We start from the raw sequence: 18,585 nt of genomic DNA, 5'->3' as shown, positions 1-18,585 counted from the left end.
CTGTAAATCTAAGCCAAATAATTTCATGATAAAACATCTCATGTGGTCTCAGGCAGTTTCTGTCTAAGCCCCATGATGCAAACAACACCGTGATTTCTGAGCAGCAGGATTCAGTGTGCAACTGGGAGCAACATCTCCAGCAGCACTCTCATAATTTTGGAGACTTGATTTCAAAAACAATCAACACTCAGCATGTGAATACAAAACTTTTCAGATTCAAATCGCTATGGCAGTTTACAAGTAGTAAAATAGAAACGTTTCCTAGGATTGGATAAATTATGGAACCAACAAGGTTTTCAAAGAAGAAGCCTAGTTATAGCTAAGGTAAGGCATTGGCTCTGCATGTGGTGGTGCAATCTTCCCTGATTTTACAGCCTATGTGGAATTGTCCCTTGTTAATGTTTGAATGAGAGATAGTGAAACTTGAAAGCTGCGTGTGGAGCATACATTTTTTCTAGGAGTTGTCTGAGATATATATGCCCATCAGCTGGGCTAGATGGTTGTTGTAGGCCCTGTCCAACTGAACTATTCTATTTTACTCTGTTATATCCTCATATTGCACAAAATGAATGCCCACTCCAAAAATATTGTGCCTGCGATGTTCTAAAATGCAGAAGAAGCCAAAGCATCAGTCTTGTAAACAAGTGACCGAAGCCAAATTTCAGAATTTCCAAATTCCCTCTCTAAATCCAAGCACTGCAGTGTGCTCTTGCAGCGAAGAGACTCATCCTGAAGCTGCTTGAAACAATAAACTAAAAGTAGTGTCAGGATGTCTCCTCTTTGTTGTAACCTACACAGGAAAAGAGCACATCTTTCCCTCCAATCTTAATGTAAGGGCCTGTTTCTGTGGTGATGGTGGTATTTCTGTGACAGTACTGAAAAGCAGCCTCAGCACCATCTTCCTACCTGGGAGCCAATCCTGAAAATATCCCAGATAGTAAGCCCAAATACTTGTCCTTGAGAGAGGAAACCCCACACTGCAAAAACCTAGTGACATACCACAAGGTCTCGAGGGCATCACTGATGGCATCCGCAAAGTTTTTGTCTGTTGGGACACTGAAGTATTCGCGGCAGTAACTTGGTCTGACTCCAAGGATTTCGACCTCACAACCTATGAGCAAAAAATGTGGTAAGCTCTGTTCTTTTCACCTTGATCACCACACCTTTCGGTCCGAGTTCAGGTTTGGAAATTCCCTCCGAGACTACTTACCTTACACCTTCCCTGCAGGAAACCGTGTGGTTGGGAAGGGAAAAGGGGAGAGAGGCTGGTTTGACGAGCGCTCGCAGCAAACTGTACATTGGATCCTTTAATTTCCCTCTGTAAAAGGAAGGTCTCTGTGTGACCTTCCCACAAAACTCTTGATTCCCTTGTGGCAGACTGTTTCCATTTAAATTGCTAGCTTGTTTTCATTTTAACTACTGTGGCCACATAGCCTCATTTCCAGGTTTCCAACATAATAGATTTAGATATTGTTCCCTGAAAATTCAGCAAATGCTTTCCAGTTAGACACGTTGTATCTTATGTTGTAATATCCTTTACAAACCATATTTTATTATGTGATACTGGCACTCCACTATTAAATCTGTTTCCCAGGAGGTCTTATTAAAACAGCATAAACCAATTAACTCTCTTGGTAACTTGCAGCCTTCCTTGCAAAATACAGTCTGTTTTGTGGCCTAAAAATTTACAGCAACAAATCCTACAGGAGAACATGGCCCTGAACATAGAAAAACATGTTTTTTGTGAGGTTTCTTTGCCCTTTTGCTCTCCAGTTACTATGTTGCAGAATAACATTAATATTTAAAAGAAGTGTGCTTTCAGAAACACTGGATTCAGGTAAATTATTATTCCAGAGCCCTCAAGTCCTCCCATCACTGTTAAGCATTTTCTGGTGTATTCCTTGGGCACAAGGAAGAAAATAAAAAAGAGATCTTTTGCAATGTTGCCTCTGTATACAGCAACACAGTCAGGTTAAAAAGGCAACTCTAAGCCAAAGCCTGAATCTGTCTACATCTGGGTTCCTCTGCTTCTCTTTGGGATGAAAGGAATAGGCATTAAGGACTGTCATAAGTTGACTCATTGCTTGGGGTGGGAGAAGGTTGCACAGGAGGTTTAAGTACAGAAAGGGCACTACACTAAGCAGAACTACTATAAGAGATGATTTACAGTGGTTTGCTTACTGGGATGCTCAATAAAAAGAATTTTACAGTGTCTTGCAACTCAGCCCACATGCATTTACATTGCCGAGGTCCAGTGCTGGGACACAAGGAAAAGGCACACCACTTGCAGGCTAAGCTGGCTAAGAGACTTCTGATTGTGACTATTTAGGAGTACCATGAAAGATTAGAAAAACTTAAATATTTAAGCTTAGGAAGTTTTTTTAAAAATCTTCACTGATTTGCAGAAAGCCAGACAAATTAGATGGAAATTACCCTTTCCAAAAGTTAGAGCCCTAGCACACATGGGAGATTTAGTCTCTTCACCTGTGGCAACAACTCCAATGTCTCCACATAGTTTGCATGTTTTAAGGGACTCCATGTATTATGATTAATTATTTCCAATAATAAACATAAAATGTAGTAAAATAATTTATTTTCCTGTTAAAATACATCTGCATAATCTTAAACCTCTATCTAAATTTTATTTATATTAAAATTGTGGGTCTGTGTGATGATGCTTGCTTTTGATTCTTCCCCTGTTGCCCCAAACATATGTGATTTAATCCTCCCCTTTCTGCATGAAGATATTTTACTGTTTATCTCTCCACCACAATCCACTATGAAACTAATCTGCAACCTGGTTGAAGAGCCTGCAGATTACTTGACAAGAACTGACTCTCTAGACCATCCCACAGTAAAACTTCTATACATCTGCACACAGCACCCTCAAGAAATTATGTTGTGCAACAGAGACAGGTCTCAGCTGCTACCTAACCAAATTATAAAAAAATGTATTCCATAAATTTCCTGAAGTCATATCCAGGGAGCCCCCCCTGCCCTGAGGGCATGCAGCTTCGGTCTTTTGCAGGATGTCTTGGGTGCTACCAGCAGCAAAACATGGGCTTACAGCTAACTCAGATGCTAAAAGTGATGCAGTAGTCCTCTGTGGGCTTTACTAGTATTTCAGGACTGAACTGGAACTTTGGAGCCAATTTCTTGTCTGACACTTGAGTCTGGGAAAAGATTGGCTCTAAAGCCAGGCAAGAAGTTAAGGATGCACTTGGAAAGATGTTGGGAACACTCAGTATTTTTGTTAAGGTGTAGGACGGCTCATAGCCAGTGACTAATACCACCACTTTGCCTCTTTTTTCTTCTTCAGATACTGACATCAGATTGTAGTTCTCTCACATAACATCCCTTAGAACTACTCACAGGATAACTGGAAGCATTAACCTCTTGGGGATCTGGGATATTTTAGCTGTTGAGATATCTTTGCTATTTCTAGATTGTCAGGTGATGAGCATGACATAAAAGACTACAGACGTAGCAACAATTAGAAATAATTTTGGCCACTAAATATTGGTCTTCAAGTATACAGTTCGTTGGCAGTACCACTGAAAATTCAGGCTGCTTAAATATGAAGAGCTTCCTGTTTCTTTTTAGCCTCTATGATAAACAGAACTTAAATCTGGATTTTTGATGTTAAGGCTTGTTACAATTCCAAAATGCTGGCCACGAAGACCCTTTAATATTTAGATTTCATTTTGGTAGAGGCCAGGACAGATGGTAAATTTTCTCATTTAAATATTATGGGAAAGGAAATTTAAACAGATTTGGAGACAGAAAAAGGGAATGTTTTTTCTTGTTTAAACTACAAATAGTTATGCTATATTTATGAAGATGTTAGATACCTTTTTCACAGTTTTGTGTGACACTAAACCTTTATTTAAAAGCCTGAACTACTGGAGCAGGAATAAGGACTTCTTTCAGAGTGATATATAGGCTCCTCTTTATCTATCTGACATGGAGACCTGAACCTCTGCCAGCTTTAAATTGCATTTCTAAACATTTGTTTAAGAGTTGGACACTTCATGTCATAACAAGTTTTGAAAACTTTCCAGATGAGCTGTATGATCTGGTAAATGTTGTGTTTAAATGGCAAAAGTTGAGTTCAGAGCCGTTTTTTTCCCTCTTTCATTTCAGTGTTTAGAGAAGATGTCACTGCACTTCAGCTGAAGCAGCTGCAAACGCAGTTAGCACAGGCTGCTGGAAAATAAAGGAGTTTGAGCACCTATGGTGACAAAATCCAGTGGGCTGAGGATCACTCCAAAGCTTTGACTTTGCCAAGGCTGCTGGGATGCTCTTGCACTCCTCTGGGCATTCTCCATCCACTGGAGCAGCAGTGCTTCAGACGGGCAACCTGGGCATGAACCTGAGAATTTCACCTCATGTAGATTGTGAAGAAAGGAGAAAAATGTCTTTACAAGCCCAGGTCTTACATTTGGTCAGAACTGGTGTTTGTGACCCCTGGCATGGTGATATTTTGGCTCCTCTGCTTCCAGCATCAGGAGATCCCAGATGAGTTCTGCTCATGAGTTGTCTTTGCTGGGTTTACATTGGGATCACAGATAAAGTTGTGATGGATGGTCATTTGCATCCGACAGCCCTCCTGCTCTGTGTTCCTGTTTGCTGGGGTCTGGATTTTACTTCTTTATGCACTGACTACACATGAGAGAGGAATGTAGGGAAGAATATGAAGCAGCAGATTTTGCATTCAGACTGCAAAGCTTGGAACTGGCCCTGAGGAGGAAATGGCAGTGGCGTAAGTTAATCCTGGGAATCAACTCTCTGGCATTTCTGCTATGGTTGATTGATTTCATTTGTCTTCAATGCTGGCTAAAGAGAAAATAGTATCTTCCAGAACAAAGTGTGTTGAATTTGGCTCTATACTGCTGTTCTTATGAAGAGTTTCTGTAACTTTTCCTGTTTGGTTCTTTATCATATTTGTAAGATTCATTACTAAGCAGAAGTATATCCTCAGGCTGGAAAGATAATCACTAACAGCAGATTATATGTAGTGCAAATGTCTGTGGGACCTCTACTTGCCTTGCTTATTAAATCTTTTTTTTTATTATTTTCATTTTGTTTAGTATTGCTTCCAAGTCAAACGTCTTGTTAAGAATTAAAGTTTTAAAATGATAGATCTAGAATTTTTATAAAGGATTTTGTCCTTACTATGGAACTAGAAAACAGTTTAAAAACTTGTATAGGGAAAATGTAATAAATACTACTGCATTTGGAGTGACTTCTGTTTACCCCATATACACCTGGAGTCCTACCGCAGCCCAACAACCCTGTATTTTAGTTCAACAGTTGTACATTTTACCCCACTTCCTGCCCTGTGCCTGACTTTGTATGACATATGTGTCCTTTGAGACCATGAAGACCCTTAAAATAAGCATGTCCTTAAGCGTTTGCTGAACTGAGGCACTGATGGCTTTGCCAAAGGTCACTCATCACAGATAAATAATTAAGGAGAGACAGATGTACATGTCACAGTCCACATCTAAAATACTAGATCCACAAAAAATTCCCCCTGTGTGTCATAAGAGTCAATGCATACACTTGGCAGCATAAGCACTGGGAAAAGGGAGGCTCTACTGTTGCAATTTTCAACTGGAAATAGCAGGCAGAGAAGAGTGAAGGGTATGTATGCAAGGATACATATATATACTCCTCCTATGTCTTCTCCCTGGGAAACACTTCTCAAAGGGCAACATGTAGGAGCTAGGTAAAGTCCAAAGGCATTTAATGGAAAGTGATACTGTTGGGTTTTTTATTTCAGCATCTCTCTGTAGCCTGTTACATCTATTCAGTACATAATTATACCTATTGAGAGCAATTATATTAGTGGGTAAAAATGAATAGTCTATAGAAAGAGGTCTTTTGTAAATTTTTAGAAGAATTCCTACATTCTTGTATAACTACTATTTGCATTGCTGTTAGGTCACTTGGGTGATCTTCAGTAAGAAGCAGCATTTTTTTCAGGGCTGATCCAAACCATTATATGTCAGTCACCCTGACTGCCTCCGAGTCCATAAGGCAATATTGTCACCCTCAGGTCTTTTTGCTCTTCACTACTACAGAAACGCTCTAGATGGCTTTTCAGTGTTTTCCATCTTGATTTGATCTTTCTTCCCATTCCTTAGAACTGTGGACTTTTTATCTGGGACACCATTAGCCACATTGCACGGACAGACTGTGGCCAGGCACACGTGCACCGGGATGCAGAGACGAGCAGTCCGGGAGCCCACGGTGTGGGTCAGCTGCCGCTGCCCTACTGGCACTGGCTGTATCCAGGACAGCTCTTCTCACAGCTCCGCGGTCCTCTAGCCTACACTTGCACATATGAGGATATCTGCATACTGATTAGTATAAGTAGCAGAGTTAAAAGGTAAAAAAGTTGAGAATCTCAGTACTTTGCAAGGCATTTGGTCTGGTTGAAGAGCTGGAACATTTATTTCCATCTGAGTCCCTAAATGGATAGTCTAAGGAGATACTTCTTTTTTAAAAAAAGGGCTCATTTTTATACATCTCTAGTCATTTCAATTGCCCAATATCTAAAAAATGAGGAACAGGAAGGCCAAGTCCCTCCAAAAGAATGGCTCAGACTCAGAGCAACTGGGACCTCAACTCAATCAACAATGAAGGAGGACAAGAGGACAACGATGCTTTGGTTTCAGCTGGATTTTGTTGTCCCCACAGAGTAGATCATCTTCAGCTCTCAGACACTAATTTCCAGATTAAAACCATAAAACCAAACAAGCATTGTGGGAGACTGGTTACCATTTAACTTTAATTGGACCATGAACCATTCATGGAGCAACCGTTCAGCACAGCAGAAGCTACAGGTAGGCAAGAGGAATGAGCAGTGGGTGGAGGAAGGGATGCTCTGCAAGCCAATGCCCTCCTGAAGGTAACGTTTGGTGGAAAGCTGCCTCCAGTGACACTTCAGTCTTTTCCTTTGTAAGCATATACAAATTATCATGACCCAAGAAAAGATAATTCATTTATATGAGTGGTTAGCAAAGCACTCAATTCTTGTGACTGTGTTAGAGAGCCATTCCTACAGAATATGGAGTGCTCACATGTAAAGATGCACTGTTAAGATGGCAGCAATTTTTCACATACTTACCGGGCCAATAGTACATGGAAACGTTCTTTTTAGCTTTCGTCATTGTGACCCACAAAGGCTCAGATCCATTCCACCAGAGAGGCATCAGGCTTTCTTTATTCACACCAATATCAAAAGATACATTTGCCTTCTGGTCCCACATGTAGTTTCCAGTCATCTGATGGACCTCACAGTGGCGACCTTTTGGGGTGGACAAAAAAACCAGCACAATCAGATTGGTGTTCTCCAGCAGAAGGATGCCACCAGCACCACTGCTGCTACTACTGGATCATCCAGCAAATCAGCTGAAAAGATCTGACTTGAACTCAGGGATCTCTTACCTTGCAACTGCTCATACAATCTCCTTGACTGCTACCTTTTATTGAGGTGTTCTAGTTAGCTTGCTATATCTCACAGTTCAGCCACCTAAAAATTAGTTGCTGAAACTTATCAGCCCCCTGTGTTGCCTTCACAGTCAGTGGATAAGAAGAGGCATGTCTAGAAAGCAAATCATGCCACCCCAAGACAGGATTCTCAGATATCTGGAGGTGCATATTGCTCTCTGTTAACAGTAGTGAAAGATCACAGCATTTTCTTAATTTCAGGCAGCCAAATTTTAGACAGTTGAGGCCAGAAGAAACAAACCCCACACCCATGGCCTGCTCACCATCCTGCACCCAGCCCAAACACACAAACCATGTCAGCAGCAACACGTGCGGGGGCCACCTGACTCCTCTGATACACGCAGCACCTACCAAGTCTGAGGCCATTTTAAGGTACCCACCAGCACTCAGAATCAGAGGGCTGTGGGAAGCAGGCTATGACCAGGAGAGGATAAGAACACAATCTAAAAACATTGAATGAAGTTTGGGAAACTTGCATTTCTCCTTCCTTTTTCCATAGGACACATTGTTTTTCTGCAAACAAGCAAAAACTAGGCAAAAACTTTTCTATGTTACATTTATTTTTCCATTATTGTTATATTTTATTTTTTTTGTAATGATCATGCTTTGTTCTTGGTTATGGGCACAGCAATCATTTCATCAGGCATGTTCAGCCCTCTTACTGTATCTTAGGGGCCCTTGGGTGACTTTGTATTACAAGAAACTAGTGTATAATAACTGAGAGATGCCTCCTACTTCCTGTCATTGTCAGAAGAGACTATATTTTAAGAATTATTCTGCAGATGAATTAACAGAAATGGGAAAAGAAACGTTGAAGACTAAGTTGTACTGGAAGTTCCTGATTTCCATATCTTAAAAAGCAACAACTGAAGCATGTGTTAGACACTGTCATCATTAGCTGGTGAATCATGTTATTGCAGGGATCCAGATAACAGGCTTTGATTATTGTGAGCCTGAGCATGGTGATCAGAACTGAAATAACCTTGGTATGCTTGTTTTGAAAAGGCATCATTTCAAGCAGAGGACTCTGTATACTTTGGGTACATGTGACCTTGAAATGAATTTTGAACTCTCCTTCTCTACTACAAAGTATTTCAATTATGCAAAACATTTCCTCGTTCCCAGAGGAGAAAAGCAGTCCCAGTTTGTGGCAGTCACTATTTATGATATCAAACCAAACAGGTTTAATACAGGAGAACTGGTGGATTGGATGGGCAGTAATCTGTCCTCTTCAGGCTGCCAAGTGCTCTCCTTGCTGTCTCAAAAGAGATAGAAGGAAGTCTCTATAGTGCATCAAAAATGCAGCCTTAAACGTAGAGGGCAATCTCAGCTTCTTAAAGTTGATGTATTCCTAAGCATCTATCAACTTAATAAATTGCAGGCAGGCAACTTGTGCCAGCCTGGGAAACTTGTAGTTCAGTACTGAAGCTATATCTGTATGAGACCTACAGATTAGGTATCTATATGATTACAGTGTAGTCTTCACATAGAATCAATGAGCTCTAGCTGCTAGTGATCCTGTAGGACTTAAGGTCTCCTATCTCTTTGTCCCCTGTCTTTAAGGAAGAAATTGGAGATTGTTCTTTGTAGTATTGTTGGGAAGTTTAATTAACGGTTTGCACTAATACAGAGGACAGTGTTCTGATCTCCACATTAGATGACTTTGACTTTCTATGGACTACAAGTCTTTCTTTTTAATATTGAAAAAGAGGTATAGAAGACTGTAAGGCATCAATTTTCATTGCAGATATCCCTGGTTCACAGGGCGAGAAAAGAAAATCAGATGAGCAGACAGATCAAAGGAGGTGATCATTTAATGCCATTCACATCTGCTCACCTGAGGCCTGTGTCCCAGAAAGACCCCAGAATTCTTTGGTCAATAATCATCAATAATCAACTAATCAATCTCTTCCTTGAGTTGCACATCCCGATATGTATCATCAGTAAATGCTGTTCAAAAAGTATGCCTGGTCTCTAATTTTATTTTTGACCTTTGTTAATCTTCAACCATGGCTATTCTGAGCCTTGCTCACTAGATTAAAAAGCCCTCCAATAACAAGAATTTCTGCCCCCCCCCCAATTAATTAATTAATTAATAATTGATTCATTCTTAATTAAGAAGAATTAAGATCACTTCTCAAGTTTCTTCTGGGTCACCTGTACAATCCCAGTTCTTTTAACTTGTTTTCTCCAGCCTAAGAAAATTACCTTTGGTGAGCTTCTTTTGGATCATTATCAAAATAGCATCATGGTGTTTGAGAGTCACCATAAAATGCTGAATTTTTTATTTCTTCCATTACAGCAGCTTTCTTCTGTAATCAAACATTATCTTAAGAGTTTCAAACAGAAGCAGGGCAAAAAGCAGTTTCAGCATACAGATGTCATTATTAAAACACACTGCAATTGTAGTAAAAATTACCCCTTCCACAAGCAATATAGGAAAACAAAGAGGGTATAGTTCCCAGGAATATGATAACTGCTGTATCCTTCTGGAAGAGAGCCAGCAAAAGCATTTACAAGTCCGTGTGCTACAGCTTACTTGAACACTACACTTCTTACAGCATTTGTCTAAAGCACATTCCCATGTCTCCAGGCACTTTTGTCGGCATTCAAATGAATCTCTGCAAAACAAAGATGAAATTAAAAAAACCAACAAAACACACAGCCATTTGGCCATGCAAAACAGCAGCACAGTAACTCTGAGTGCTGTGCACCCTACATTGGCTGTATGTGACATCTGGAAACCAGAGCATGTGCTCCTGCAGCATTTGCTTTCTTCGGTGGTCTTTCGCTGACTGCATGTCAAGATTACTGCATGTCAAGTAGGCACGAAAAAGCGACCACCTGCGTGTAAATTACAAGAGAAAATGCACTTCTGAGACACTCAATCTTTTCTTTACAAGAGAGGCACTGTGTGACAGACGTGCAATGCTATACTTAGGTGCATCGGGCAACAAAATAGAGGTAAATTATCTCTGCACTGAGCAAATGAGATTTATCAGAGAACTCATGGTGTGTGTATTAGCCAACACAGCAAAGGTACTGCAATCTGATGATGACATCAGTACTAAATGTAGCTGAATGTAGCTAAATGTACTCTCTGATATTATATACATACCTTGCCACTATGGTGAGACCTTTTCTCTCATGTCCCATCATGATGTCCTCACTCTGTGGTCAGTGCCCAGGAGGGCAGATGCAAGCATAGGCATGTATAGCATGAGGCTATACAGGCTGGGAAAGAATTAAGTTCCTCCATGCAAACAGTGGATGACTTGTCCTGGGAATTGCTCTGCTTATATGGCTGCCTGCCATAAAGAGGAATAGAGCAGGACTATAAAGTCACCAGCACCATATTCCTGATCTGGAGCAGATACCATGGTCTTGCTGCCCCCAAGGGCTGAGCTTTGATATATGCCCTACTCTGCTGTTCCCCTGATGGGTCTCATCTGCTCTGCTTTGAAAAGAAAAACCACAGGGAAAAAACAAAACCCACATGCGAAACCTTACGTGGCCTGGAGAATACCAGGGCTCATGAGAAGTTCAGGGGGAGCACTGGCCTGGGCAAAGTGGCCCTGCCATCTGCAGATCCCCAAGTGAAAGCAGTACTTGCAAGATATACACAGGCAATTCAAGTTCACAAAAGAGCTTGCTGGCAAAGACTTTCCAATATTTTATGACCTCCAATACCAGACAGAGCCAAAGCATAAACACCTTAGCCTGCATCAGGCAAGACTTTGCAATCCAAGTAGGATCACATCAAAAGGCATAGAAAAATCTCTGCTATACACAGCATTAATTTTTTCCCCTGAAGGGGATTAATTTAGTAAGAGTATGAAACTCTCAATTCAGTGCTTTCATCATGGGGCCAGGGCTGGGGTGCGCAAAAATTGCTTATAAAACATCCAGCTGAGGTTTTGCAGATGCCCTCTTGTGCGAGAAGTCAGGTCTTTTGTCCCTCAGGAGCAGGGGCTTCAAGCTGTCAGTTCCTCTCCTGAACCCTCCACTGACAGTGGTGGGCTGAGGGACCACTCTGGGACCTCTGACCACCCATAGCTGGGTACGACTCGAGGGCACCACAGCTCCAAGCCTACAGAAGGCCAGAACAAAACAGTGGGCAAAGCTGCTGCCTGCACCATTAGAGAGAGTATGAGCCTCTGGCAGTTTTCTGTCAGTCAGCTGTGACTTCGCTCTGGGCAAAGAAATACCTTGCTACGTGAATGTCCACTCACTGCCACTAATAGCTGGTAGTAGGCATACTAGTTGTGAGCTGTGAGGCTGTAGCTAGTAAGAAGGAAAAAACTCCATATTTCAATTCCTAGCATGTGAACTTGTGTTAGAGAAAACTGTTCTGTTCTCCACTTTGGAAGTGTTTCCATTTTTCTAACTGGTAGAAAGCAAACATAGATTTTTACAATATTTTTTCTAGAGGTGAAAAAGAAAAATCCTCGTGCTTGGCATTACAGCCTTTCTGCAGGTGTTGAGTAAACAAAGTGAGAGGAAGAATGTGAAAATTAAAATCCTCATGGTTCCCACTATCTTCTCCAGCCTGCCCTTGCCTGCCTTGCCCTACCCCTTCCCTGCCAGTTAATAGTATTACCACAGACTTCTCCATGCTCTTTTGCTTCCCAACACACAGTTTTTGAAATGGAAACCTAATGAATACAAGAAAAAGAAGGGACTTGATTTCAAAACTGTATGTCATGAACAGAACCTTCTAAATCCTTGCTGCTGCTGGCATCTGTAATTGTTTAAAGAGGAACAAAAGGAAAAAAAATCCTATTCCCTTGTCACTCTGTCCTTGTCACTTTATGTCCTTCTGGCTTTTTTCTAAGCTTGGACAGTGAAGTAGAGGTAGTTCCAGTTCATGTGTAGCAATAATAAACTTCCCTGTTGTACTCCTATCCTTTCATTTTTTATACCTCAAACAACATACAGGTATTGCTTATGTAGTTAAGAACTTGCTTAACTGCTAAACAGAAACTGTCAGCATCCTTCTCTGGACTAGGCTGGAATCTGGATACCATTAAATGGGCAGCAGAAAAGAGGCATCCACTAGAACCAGCCAGACTCCAGAGGATTCCAGGGGTGGGAGCCCAAAGGATATTTGCTACCAGAAGACATGGAATAAATGAAGGGCGGTGTGTGTTGATTTGCTGTGCTCAGGGGAAAACAGAAGTAGACTGGCTATTTATTAGCCTTCAGCATCATCCACCAAAGCCCCTCAGCATTCAAGTATGCCAACATCAAGAGTGAGGAGTGGAGGGAGGACACATGAAATGGGTGAAACCTTCAGTCTGGTAGAGTAGACCTTGATGTCAAGCATCCCTGTGACCTCTGCCATGTTGCCCCTTTCCCTCGTGCCACCCAGAGGAGGAGGTGATGGCAGATGCAGGAATGAGCGGCAGTTACTGAGAAAGCACCACCCACCACCCCTGTATTTTAAAGAAGCCCCAAACATGCCATCACTGTGTTACAGCAAGTCTGGATCAGCCCTGCAAAGGCTGCAGCCCTCACTTTGTGTGCAGGAGACTGAAATGTCCTCTATTCAACCTCCTTCTCCACCTCACAAACTTCATGGGACCTCGCAGCCCCTCTGCCACTTACTTAAGATCAGGTTCTGTCCAAAGAGGGATATAGAGGCCCCCTCCTTGCTTCTCTTCCAAGCAGTTCCCCCCCACCTCTGCAAATCAGGGACTCCCTCTGCTCTTCATGGAGGCCAAGTGAAATACAGCTCTTGGACGTGGGGCCGCACAGCTGACCAGGCAGCTGGCACATCCTCATGGAGGACCTGCCAGAAAGACTTCATTTCTTGTTAGGATCTTGGAAAACAAATCCCCTCTGGGTTTCCATCTCAGATATGATACTGTCTGCCCATGTTTATGCTGGCTGGAAATGGGAGGGGGCCCTGTGTGCCCTGAGCTGGGTGGGACTTCAGGAGAGCTGGGGTACCTCCAGCACCCCTCCAATACCTGTGGGTTGGCAAGTGAGGGAGACCCAAACCCTCACTGTGCGCAGTTTTGCTTGACAGATATGGCATGAAAGGCTCTGAAGCAATAACTCATGCTTGCAGCTGCTGCAGGGGAGACCTCAGACTTTCCACTGAGCTTGGTGTGAGAGCTCCCTGCAGCGCCAGGCCACAGCAGGGAAAGAGAAAAATTAAAAGCTCTCCACAGGATAACAACCCTAGTGGTTTGTGGTCTTAATTCCTTCCTTTGCAAAACAAACAGCACATGGTGTGATTAAGGGAGCTTTTGAGATACACATATTTGGACTCTTTCTTCCCTCCCTTGCCAAGACCATGAAGAGCCCTGCAAAAGCTCTCTCATATGTCATCAGCAACATCTTTTACCTAATTCTCCATTTCGTGTCTTGCAGGCCAACAACTGCAATGTCATAATTGCACCACGTAGAGCTAGGACACCAGGTAGGATTCAGTCTAGCAGCTCAGAAAGCAACTCAACCACCCAAGAACAAGCCTTTATGCCATTGTGGAAGCCAAAGCTGAGAATGAATGAAGTCGTTAGAGAAGATTGCTTTTCAAAGATTCAGATTTTGAGCCAGCACATCCTTGGGCTACCTTGCACAGCACTAGATTTTTGTAAAAAAACAACTTCTCTACTTGAATGTCAGTGAGATCCCTTTGGATTAGCAGTGACTTAGCTTTTGTTTGGTGCTTCTTCAAGCAGATAGCAGGTTATGATGCCATCTACCTGGTTTGCAGGAAGACTAGAGCTTCATCTCAAGCTCTGAATCATTGAGTGACTTTACATAAAGAAAGTAAAGCATTAGCATTTTTCTTAATTCTGTGCTCTGGTTTTCTTTCTCATAATTGTTGTAGGTGTGGAGAAAGGGAAAAGATCTCTACACAGGCTCTCAGCTTTGCTCTGAGGCCTTCTGTGTCACTTTGTGAAGCTCCAGCAAGTATCTTCTCGTAGGTTAACAGCAGCAGCAGACATAAGTAGGAGGGGGACCCATGAAGAGCTCTGCCATCGCCCTGCAGCACTGCATGACCACGGGCAAGTCACCTCCCTCCTATGCTTCCCTTCCAAAATTTATCCTAATTGTTTACCCAGGTTGGGCCCTATTCATCCTGCGGCATAGACGCTTCACCAAGCACCTTGCCCCAGCAAAACAGGGTGTGCTTCTCATTAGCATACACTAAGTATTTGCTTTTAGATACAGGGCTTTTGGTCAACAGTTACAGTTGCATCTATTTGGTTATAGCTTTGAAAATCTGAGTACGCTTGCCATTTCCCATGAATGTTAAATTCAGTAAGGCTGCCCTCTTGAAATCACTGGTAAAGTAAAATATAATGACTTGAAGATCCTGCAGATAATTGGGCAGCTGTGCTGCGTGCCATTGCTTGCTAGTTGCCCATTCCAGAGGAAAGCTGTGCTCTGGCAGGGCTGAAGTGTGCAGTTTGGCATCTGCACTCAGAGGCAGAGGGACGGATGCTACTGATGCTGCTGACATCCATAACCTCTGCCTGCAGGTCTGAGCAGGAGCAAGAGGTGAGTTCATGTTTGAGGAGACTGACCTGTCTCAAGAGTGATGATATTTGAGGAGCAGAGTCCACTGTCCTCCTCCAAAGCCACCAAAATGAAGAAGAGCTTCCCTCAGTATCAACTAAACTTTTCCAGAGTCACGGATGTGGGGCAGTAGGCAGAAAGGAGAGGTCACGTTCACAAGAATGAAAAAAGGTAAGACAGACATGCCAACTGCAGCATTTTCATGCACACACTGTCCTACACCTGGCAACCATGTACGCTCCTTAATTTAAAGGCCTTGCAAATGAGCAGAGAAAAAAGGGACAGGAGTATTTACAAAAAAAAAAAAAAAAAAGGTGGGATATAACGAACAAGCTAGGGGTAGAAATGTGCTAGTGGGGCCAGAAATATCTTAAGCTGACTTAGCTGCAAGAAGCCAATATACTTTGAAGCCACATTCACAAATGTTAAGTACAACATTTTGGAGGTTGTAATGTGAATTTCTTAACAGCTCGTGAAGCAGCAATGTAGGACAAGACATGAATAATAGTTTGTCCCTAATTTCCCAGATGAAATTATGGCAGCATTCAACTTCTAGACATCCCAGTCGCAAATGCAAACAAAACCAGTTACAGTTGTGTCTCTCCCCAGCAGAGGAGATGCACAGCTGGTGTAACGCAGCGCAAGCTTTCCCATGCTCATACAGCAGCAACAGGGAGATGGCAGTTTGCCAGGCCCTAAGCAGGTCACTACGGCATGATGCTCATGTCACCCTGTCATGCTGCATTTTCTCCAAAAGCTGTCCCAACTTTGTAAACAGAACATGCACAGACTGGACACTGCTTAACACTACATCTGCTGCGTGCCCCAAACTCCCAGCCCAACCTCTCCTTTCTGTGGAGATAGCACCATGGCCCCAAAGGGTAAGAACAGTGCAACCATGGGACTTACCCTGCTGTCATGCCAGGACAGAACCGTGGGGTCCAGTAACACCCTGAGGGCTTAAGGGCACTCTTGAGCCTTTCTTTGGGCATGTTTATTACCTAAACTTTGTCCTCTGTTGGTTCCTGGCCTATTTAATGCTACTGTGGCTCACATGATAGGAAGGTGAATTGCTATGTGCAATGAAATTATATTTGCATTGATATCCTCATCATAAAGTCTGGAAGACTTGCAAGAAGAGTTAAAGCTGATCTCACAGATTATCTCATTGCTTCAGGCTGGGGTGTAGCACTCTGGCACCTTAAAAATGCGAAGTCTAGTGGTATTTCATTACCTAAAACAAAACTCCTTTTTGAGCACAAAGTAGGATGTTTTCAAAGTTCCTGAAAAGACTGATTAGAGACTTCATTCATACACACTTAAAAGGACAGATTTCTAAATGTGGTAAGGAGTGAAATGTGTCACTCACTTTCCCTCTTCTCTTTAACAGCTCCATCAAAGACTTTTTTGCACCCATGAAGTGTTAGGCTGGTTTGCCTATGTACACCTAAAGAACATGGTCTGGAGTGGAACAACACCTCTATTTTCAGTCACGACATTTATTCTGCATACATATATTTGCACCAAGTCATGAAAGAAAAAAAAAAAAGTCAAAAACTTGTGGTGATTTTGCACTCTTTTCTGTTCAGAGATGAGCAAGAGAAAGGTGTTTCTCTTGAGAGAAAGGGAGGAAGGGGTTAAGCATCTCTAAAACTAGCTGAGCACAACTGATGTCAAATATCTGTTTTACAATGGCATCTATTTGCTTTCCCAGCAAGCAGTATATGGATCACTGGGCACTGCATTGTTCCAAGGATAGTGGAAGATGCCACATATCTTAGGAGAGGATAGATTTTCTCACTCCTCCTTATTGGGTAGGAGTTCTTGTTTGTTAAATAACTCCAGAGTAGAATCCAATCAGAAACTCCAGAAAAAAATTGTTTTTAATTTTTTTCACTTAACTGTTGTTTCCTGTGTGTCTGACTCTGATGAAATTGGCCCAGCTGTACTCTGTGCAGCTTCCTTGTGTCACTGTAATCATGTAATCGTGTGTTCTCCACTTAAAAGCAAATCAGCATCATGAAAACTGTAACTGTGCTCTCAATTTTCTGAAAGCCCCTCCTGGGCATTCAGAAAAACTGCAGAGGAGCAAAAGCAAAAATCCTTAATGTTTTTCTATTTGGGTATTTCAGATTATTACAGATAGGATGACTTAGCGCAAAGTTAAGACAGGGACTTGTGAAAAGAAAGTCTACTAAGTTTAAACAGAAATGTAATGCTGAACTTCCCAAAACAGACCTACTGACTGGGACTCAGTTCTTCTTGTAGGCACACTGAGTTTACACACATTTTTTATTAACTGAAAAGTCCCTGAGTAGGCTCTGTATTCATTTTCCATGCATTTCCCACTTATTTTTATGTTCTATATATATGCTGTAGCCCCCACCAGTGCTCCCACCAGGAAACCCCAGCTGGCGGTGCTGCTGCAGTGGCAGCAGGTAGGGACCCAGCAACACCGTGGATTAGCAGAGAGGAACTTCAAAAATCGGCTCCAAGCGGCATTTCCAAGTTTGGGGCAGGTTTCAGAAAAGCCATACTGGGCTGTAATGCCACAGCACTTTTAATCTCCCAGCTAAAAGCACGACTTGTGGCATTTTTACATCTTCTTTGGAGGAAAAAGTCACAGGGAGCTGCCCCCGCTTCGGCACAGGGAGCTAGCAGCTCCGAGGAGCATCCCAGCACAGAAATCCAAGTACTCACCCGTCATCAGCGTGTAGTAATTTGGGTAGGAGAGGCTGGGGAAGTCTGGGGTCATGTAATCCACCTTCACCCCCATGTTCACAATGTCCCGAAAGCCCGGCAGACCCTCCAGCTCGCTGTCATCGATGTAGTCGAAGCGAAAGCCGTCGAGCAAGAATACCAGGAGCTTGCGGTGGGCCGAGGGGGCGGCGGGAAGCGGCAGGAGGGCGGCGAGGGCAGCGGCCAGGAGGGCGGCGAGGAGGCTGTGGCTCCCCATGGCAGGCAGCAGAGAGGGATCTGCGGCAGCTCCGGGGCCGGACCTGGCACTGCTGTCCCTGTCCCGCTTCCAGCGCCCGTGTTAAAGCTACAGCGCTGCCCCGCGCCGCGGGCGTGGGAGGTCACAGAGTAATTGCAAGCAGATGATTAACCTCGAGCTGAGCGAAGAGCTCGATACTTCCCAGCTGCAGGAAAAAATGCTTCGCAAGGATGGGGAAAACACAGGCACAAAAGTAACTAGAGGCTCTCGGGACACTGGGCTGACACACCCGAGGAAGGCGAGCGAGGGCACGTTGCCCGTGACCCTGGCGAGGAGGGGCCGCGGCGCCCGGCCACCCTCCCAGCGCTGCCGGCACAGAGCGGAGCCCGCTCCACGGACACACAGCTCCGCTTCGGGGCTGCGGCTTGCGGAGGTCTCACAGAGAGGGGCTGCTTTCTTTAAAAGAGTGTTACTTCTCCAGCAACGTGAACGTGCGCACGCTTCTTCTATCTCCGGCGGTGGTTTGGGGTAGAAACTCAGGCTGAGATTAAGGCAAAGCATCTCTCCATTTGGGAAGTGCCGTATATGAGTTGAGGTCC

At 43.2% G+C, this 18,585-nt stretch overlaps 1 protein-coding gene across 1 annotated transcript in view; it reads right to left on the bottom strand.

Moving 5' to 3' along the window:
• The window catches only part of ENPP6 (ectonucleotide pyrophosphatase/phosphodiesterase 6), a 33,260-nt gene extending 15,151 nt beyond the window's left edge, over positions 1-18,109 (bottom strand). Inside the window, exons 1-3 of the mRNA XM_032686441.1 lie at positions 17,752-18,109; positions 7,136-7,315; positions 1,000-1,111 (exon numbers count right to left, since the gene is read on the bottom strand). Coding sequence (XP_032542332.1) covers positions 1,000-1,111; positions 7,136-7,315; positions 17,752-18,007 — 548 coding nt within the window. The 5' untranslated portion in view covers positions 18,008-18,109. The remainder of the gene's footprint in view (positions 1-999; positions 1,112-7,135; positions 7,316-17,751) is intronic.
• Positions 18,110-18,585: the final 476 nt, after the last annotated feature.

The sequence above is a fragment of the Chiroxiphia lanceolata genome, chromosome 4 (assembly GCF_009829145.1).
Source record: "Chiroxiphia lanceolata isolate bChiLan1 chromosome 4, bChiLan1.pri, whole genome shotgun sequence".
Taxonomy (NCBI): Eukaryota; Metazoa; Chordata; class Aves; order Passeriformes; family Pipridae; genus Chiroxiphia; species Chiroxiphia lanceolata.
Note: the sequence above shows the minus strand (reverse complement) of the source record. Positions and strands in the feature narration are given on the sequence as shown.